Genomic DNA, 7,152 nt, shown 5'->3' on the forward strand with positions numbered 1-7,152 from the left:
ATGCTTGCAAGAAAGTGCAGTAACATTGCTTACTCTTGCTATAAAAATTACGTATATTTCAAGGACTGAAAAATAAATAATTTGAAAAAAAAAATCCTATAGGTACAGCTTAATTCAATTTATCATACTTTCTTCGTTTCCATGCCATGCCCCTGCCCCTGATCCTGCACCTGCTCCTGATCACATCTTCCTGGTTCTCATATAGGTCCACTCCTAAAAATATGAAACATAATATATTACTAGTTGTTAAATTATAAATAAAATATTGAATAATTGTGTAGGCTATTAATATCAAATATATATTATTATTTTTTTTATATACTTTATAGATTTAATTTAGTTTGCATACTACCTATGAGCTTTAGGTTAGGTGTACATTGGCGAGCGGCGAGCGGCGAGCGTTAAGCGGCGGCGTCGCTGGTGGTGACGCTTGGTGAGCGACCAGCGGCAACGTGTGTACATTGAGGCGCGTTATTTTCATCAGCGACATGCTATATTTTTATAAATTTGTTTTCAGTACATAGTTGTATTTTGACTGTTCTGTGCGTGTTATTACCGTATTATTTTGCGTGTTATTACGAAAAAATGTCGTTCCTCACAGTAGAACGTCTCTCGTTAATCTTGGATAATCCATTTTTACGTAAAAAGTTACTTAAAAAAAAAAGGGTTGCTGTTCATCCCATAAATCGCCGAAGAAAAATGTATGGAGAGTATCATCATTTGTATAATGACTTAAGGAAATCACCAGAGAGATTTTTCGAGTACTTACGAATGTCAGTTGAAACGTATGATTTTATTTTATGTAAAATCAGTCATCGTATTAAAAAGAAAACCACAAACTTCAAAAAACCAATATCACCTGCTGAAAGATTATACGTAACTATAAGGTAAGTAAATATTTAAATAATAAAACAAGGATCCAATGTAACACCACAAATGTGTTATTATTATAATTCAACCTTTATAAATAGTTATGACTCATAACTTCTTAACTTATAAATACATTTTAAAAAGTAACTTATAACATTATATACCATTTATTGCTAATAACAATAAAAAAAAACAGTCTTTTGTTTCATAATGCCATAATGGGCACTAAATATGATATAATATGTGTTGCTAGTTTTATTTAAAATGTTTATGTAGTGTGTTATTAACATTAAACAATTGTTGATTAGTATCTAATGGCATATTTCCACTCGGTATGTCAACACCTACGGTTGTGTTCATGTTCGGCACATTCCATTGGGTTTGCTCACTTGTTTCTAAAGATACATTTTCTTCATTATTATATGGCCGATAAATTTGTCTTTGGACTGGTTGCTGAGATGATGTGGTTTGTATGAGTGATACTTCTGGATTACATGCATAACTATTAGATGAATAGCTTTTTCTTCTATAAACGTTGAGCACAGCATTTTGTATTTCACTTCTAAGTTCCAGTTTTTCTAGTGCTTGCATCAATTGAAATAAGGCAAAAGACTTAATAGAAATTGAGCGTCTGGATTTTCAGGTTTTTTTTCACTATCTTGTGCTTTTTGTAAAATGGCAATTTTTTGTTCTTCAAGTTCTATTATTTTTTGAGTATTGTCTCTTTCAATACGTCTTTTTTTAATATTTGGATTTATTGAGTGTTTGGTATAATAATTTGAAGTAGAAGTGGTTTGAGAAATAGACGTGGAGGGTGATAAAGCCTCAGCGTCAGCAGTTAATGGCGTATCCACTATTTCTATAAAACTTTCATTATCTGAAGCTCCAGAAAATGATTTTTGAGAATTTTCTTCAATGCCTAAGTTTCCGGACATACTGCTTGGTATTATAGTGTCTTTAACAAACATCATCGAATTAAAAAATGGCCATTTGCTTCTGTATTCGCTACCACCTTCACCCGAACGACTTATTGGTATTTTTTGCAATTCTTTCCTGAACTTATCCTTTAAATTTTTCCATTTATCTTTTGCATCATGTCCTAAAAAATAATGAGTTACTGAGAGGTTTTATCATAAAAACACCTATTAACAAAATTGTAGAGGAGAGGTTAGAAGCCTGATTTTTGAAATTTTAATTTTAAGTCCTTAAAATCACTGTAAAAACATATTTTCATTATTTACTTATACCTAGGTAAATTGTAAAATTGTAAACAAGACTGAGTAAAATACCTACATTAAACGATACACTTATTTTAGAACTATGTACTAAAAGTATACAGTAGGGGTGGGGTGGACCTCAGTTATAGAGTAGGTCAGTATAATGTGCGTGTTAAAATTCGTTTGATAGACGATAGTAAATCGTTATTTTACGCGAAAATGTAAACACTCGTAAAATTTTTTTATGGAATAATCCTCAAATTTTCTTACAATTAAGCTTAACTTATGGACAACCTAGTGTTAAATTTAAATTCTTAGCTTTTTATAGTAAAATTTGTAGGTATACATTTTTAACTACAAAATAGTTAGCAAATATTCATCATGATTTTGACGAATTTTGTAAATATTTGCACTTCAAACGCTTATAAAAAAAATTGTGCCTATGTTTTTTAACAATTTTTGAGTGACAGTAAGAAAACTGAACAACTCGGGTTGAGTCTTCTATTAAATTCTCAAGTATTTTATCGATGCGGAATTTTTTTTCAACATTTAAAAAAAAAATTTAAAAATCAAATATTTCAAATGGCTATCAATAGATTAGAAATTATTGTAATATTTTGAAAATAAAATTATATAAAGATAATCTAATTTGACTGGGCTATAAGTAACGTGACTTTTAAATAAATTAACTCGTTACTTTAAAAAAAATATTTATTATTTAGATATTATAACGTATCAATTTATGTTTTTATATAGATATTTATCAACGGGTCTTTCATTTCGAAACTTGGCTTTTTCGATGCGAATGGGTGCTTGCACAATAGCTAAAATTATTCATGAGACTTGTCAAGCTATATGGGAAGAACTTGTTAATGAATTTATGCCAGTACCAACAAAAGAACACCTGGAAAAAGTGGCTATTGATTATTATAAACGTTGGGGATTTCCAAATTGCGTTGGGTCAATAGACGGAAAACATTGCCGAATTAAATGTCCTTCCCATTCTGGATCAAGTCACTTCAACTATTTTAAATATTTTTCTTTGGTTTTGCAAGGAGTTGCTGATGCTGATAAAAAAATGTTAAAAATTGAAGTTGGCGCAAGAGGAAAACAGAGTGATGGTGGAACTTTTGCATCTTCAGAATTATTTTATTTGATAGACAACGATAAATTTAATATGCCTCCAGAAAAAAATTTGCCGGGGACAAATATTAAAGTTCCTCATGTGTTAATTGGCGACGAAGCATATCCGTTAAAGCCATACTTAATGCGTCCATTTCCTTCTCGAGGTTTAAATGCAGCTACAGAAAATTTTAACGATCATTTATCGAGAGCACGCAAATGCATTGAGTGCACTTTTGGTATACTTCGGGCTAAATGGAGACTACTTGGAAAAGACATAGAAGTCAGCTCAAAGAAAGCTATTATCATTATAAAATGTATGTGTATATTACATAATATTATCAGGGAAAAAGATGGAAATAGTGATTTAGATTACTGCAACATTATGCTTGGCACAGAAAATACTTGGGAAAATGAAACAATGGTTCAACGAGCGAGAGGCGCAAATGCTCTTCAAAGAGCCAAAGACATAAGAAATGCGTTCGTAGATTATTTTTTAATATAAATTCAGTAGGTTATTATGTAAAATTGAATATTATATCTATAATATTTTATCTTATTTAATATTTTCATTGTAGTATTGCCAATACGCTTTAATTATTATTTTTAGTAATATGTGGAATTAAAATATTATCCAAAAAAACAAGTCCAATGTTGTTGGCAGGGCTTAGCACCCGAATAATTTATTCGGGTTTCGGGTGCTGGATATATTCGGGTGTTCAAACACCCGAATAAAAAGTTTAAACAAACATTCGGGTTTTCAAAACCACTATTATTTGGGTTAATATTGGTTAATACGGGTGTTTAGTAATCTGGAAAAAAACATAGCTTTTGATGACCCCCCCCCTCCCCCCACAAAAAAAAAAAAAAAATATTAATGCAATAACTTATTATGTTATGTATAATTAAATATATATTTTTAACACAAATTCGCAACATTTGTTTTAGACTAAACTCGTATTAATGTATCTACAGTAGTTACATTTTTCTAAGAAACTACAAGAACTAAGGCAATGGGAAATTAATTCGTAACATACATTTTATAAGTTTCCAAATACCTACTCTATCTGTTTACTATTTTAAACATAGGTATTAAGTGTTAAACCAAACAAATACCTACATTATCTACTTACCAGAGCTGGAGCTCAATCAAGGGTATTTAAATACTATATTATTTTATATTTATTAGTTATTAGGTTCCTACTTCTTATAGATATGTTATACTTATAACTGGTATTAAAATATAACACATCACTTATGCCACTGATCTAAAGTAATAAATTTTAAAATAATGAAACTTCACTATAGGAAATACACTTTATTTTAAGTAATGAAGACAACTTTATTTTATTACGTATAATACTTACTGTATATTTTATAAATATAATAGGTACATTTGTATTGTACAGTAAGTAACTGTAATATGACTGAATTAGTAAGAGGTGCCTATGTGTAAGCTGTAAGTAACTTAGTAACACAACATAGGTATACGTTTATTACTTAAATGTATGATTGTTTCTTATCATCAAAATGTTTTCTAACATGTCTGTTTTTAATGAACTTCTTAAATCAGATAAAATAAATTTTAAACCCGAAAATGCACGTTCAACGGATACCTACCATAAAAAAATTGTTTATAACTAATTCAAAATTAAACTAAACTTTTTAAAGTTAATAAAACATACTTGTGTTGCAGGTACTGCCAATACCACCATTGCCAATTTATGCAATTCTGGTTTACTATTTATAAAACTACTCCAATACTCTATAATATTTGTTGAGTGATGAAGTCTAGGAACATTATCAAAATCATCTATTATACGTCTTATGTCAGACATCGAATTTGAATTTTGAAATGAATAACTTAAATCTAAAGTGTCTGAAGCTAAACTCTGTGATCTAATGTACTGCTCCAAATCATCATTTAAGGAATCATCAATAATATCTCTTTCAACAGGAGGAACTGAAATATTACTTTCAATTCCAGTTTCTAACCACATCATTATTGTCCAAATATCTTTCAATAATAATGTAGCCGCACATTTGTCAGTTTGAGAAAGAGACCATTGGAATCTTGGATCCAAATAAATTGCTAATAAATATAAAATTAAAAAAATTATACCTACATTTCAAGTTACAACAATAATTGTATAATAAGAATCAAAAAGTAATAGATAAAAGATTTAAATACCTGCTAAAAACACAGAATTATTTTTCAATACTGATCCTCTGGTATCCATTGCTATAATAATATTATTAGCAAGTCCTGAATCCACTAATTTAGTATAAGTATAACACTTTAACCATACACCAAAAAAATCTCCTAAGGTTAATGTTTCTTTCTGTAGCTCAATAGTAGCTGTTTTGGCAGGTGATAATGCTTGAAGCTATAGTAACATTTAAATATATTACTTTACAATTTTACATATAATATCAACAATAATATAAACATTAAAAATTATGTATTCATTTTCTAAGGATTTTAATTAAAGAGAAAATTAAAATGTACCATTTTTTCAATTGATGACCACTCATTTTCAGAAAGCTTTAGTTCCTTAAAAGTATCAGATAAATCAACACATGTGGATTTTAAATCTAAAAGGCGTTTCAGCATGTCAAATTTACTACACCAGCGTGTTTCTACATCAATAATGGCTCTTTTTTGTTTCATTTTTTTTAATATCCCAGCTACTGTAGGAGTTCTGAGTTTTTTAACTGCCTAAATCATGAGCAAAATAAGAAGAAAAATTATACATAATAGTTAATACTTAATACTACATTACTAGGTAAGTACACAATGTAGGAGTATATTATTCAAGTTCTCATCAACCTTTTTTCAAATTCAAATTGTTAATGTACCTACCTATTAAAATATAACAACTAAAATGTACTTTGGATACTTTTAAATATTTTATATTTTATAATTTTATGACATATTTTTATTGTATTACATTATAGGTAGGTACCTACCTATGTATATAACTTATTTTCCTACATAGTTCACCAATCTCACAATTTATAGAATGATGACAAGCACAGATAGACAATAAATTAATTTAAAAGAATAGTACCTATTCATTATAATGTACCTACATTACTCTGTAAACAAAAATTATGTATTGAAATCTAATTACCAAACGAGCTTTGGAAATAATTAAACTTGAATTCCGAGTTTTTAATCCATCTTCAATGCATAATTGTAATGCGTGCGCACTACAACGTATTGATACAGTAACTGGTTTTGGTTCATTATCAACAATATGTACATCAGTTAAAAATTCCATTTCAATGTTTTCTAATTGAAGATGATCAATTATTGTTTTCTCTGTATCTAATTCCCTCAATAGACCGTTTATTTCTTCTGGGTCAAGGCTAGTTTGTGGAACATTTTCTATAGGTACTGTCTCTGCATAGTCATTATTACTATGTACTATAGAATCATTAGAAATAGATTCCATGTTATTTTCAATCAAAAATTCATCTGAAATAAAAATTATATTAATTACAAATTAATATTTTTAAATTTTAAAATATAGGTTATCAGTTTTAAAACGTATTAGTGATAACAGACTACATTTTTTTTCTGACCATAGAACTTTTATATAACAGATATACCTGTAACTAAGTAGATACATAAATCGTCACTTAAGATGCAACACCAGATATCTCACATTTTGGTCAAATTGAGTTAGCAACACTGTCTTATTCAAAATTTCGCGCCGAATCGACTGATGGTATCAGATGTAGGATAACAATAATAGATAACGCACTAATCGAAAAAACGATAACAGTCGCTATCTAAAATGTTTTGGCAACAGTCGCTATCTCAGTGTTTATCAGGTATACGCCAGTTGTTAAAATGAGTTCCGGTGAACGTAAGCGTATTTCCGTTATTATTTCATGTTGGTATTGACGTTTGACTAATTAGCACATCTATTTTTGG

The 7,152-nt window shown here is 29.2% G+C and overlaps 1 protein-coding gene across 1 annotated transcript in view; it reads right to left on the bottom strand.

Moving 5' to 3' along the window:
* Nucleotides 1-1,017: 1,017 nt before the first annotated feature.
* LOC115034937 (transcription factor Adf-1-like) overlaps nt 1,018-7,152 on the bottom strand; it is a 12,897-nt gene continuing 6,762 nt past the window's right edge. Inside the window, exon 2 of the mRNA XM_029492495.1 lies at nt 1,018-1,969. Coding sequence (XP_029348355.1) covers nt 1,461-1,969 — 509 coding nt within the window. The 3' untranslated portion in view covers nt 1,018-1,460. The remainder of the gene's footprint in view (nt 1,970-7,152) is intronic.

Source organism: Acyrthosiphon pisum, unplaced genomic scaffold (genome assembly GCF_005508785.2).
Source record: "Acyrthosiphon pisum isolate AL4f unplaced genomic scaffold, pea_aphid_22Mar2018_4r6ur Scaffold_21584;HRSCAF=24322, whole genome shotgun sequence".
In the NCBI taxonomy this organism is placed as follows: Eukaryota; Metazoa; Arthropoda; class Insecta; order Hemiptera; family Aphididae; genus Acyrthosiphon; species Acyrthosiphon pisum.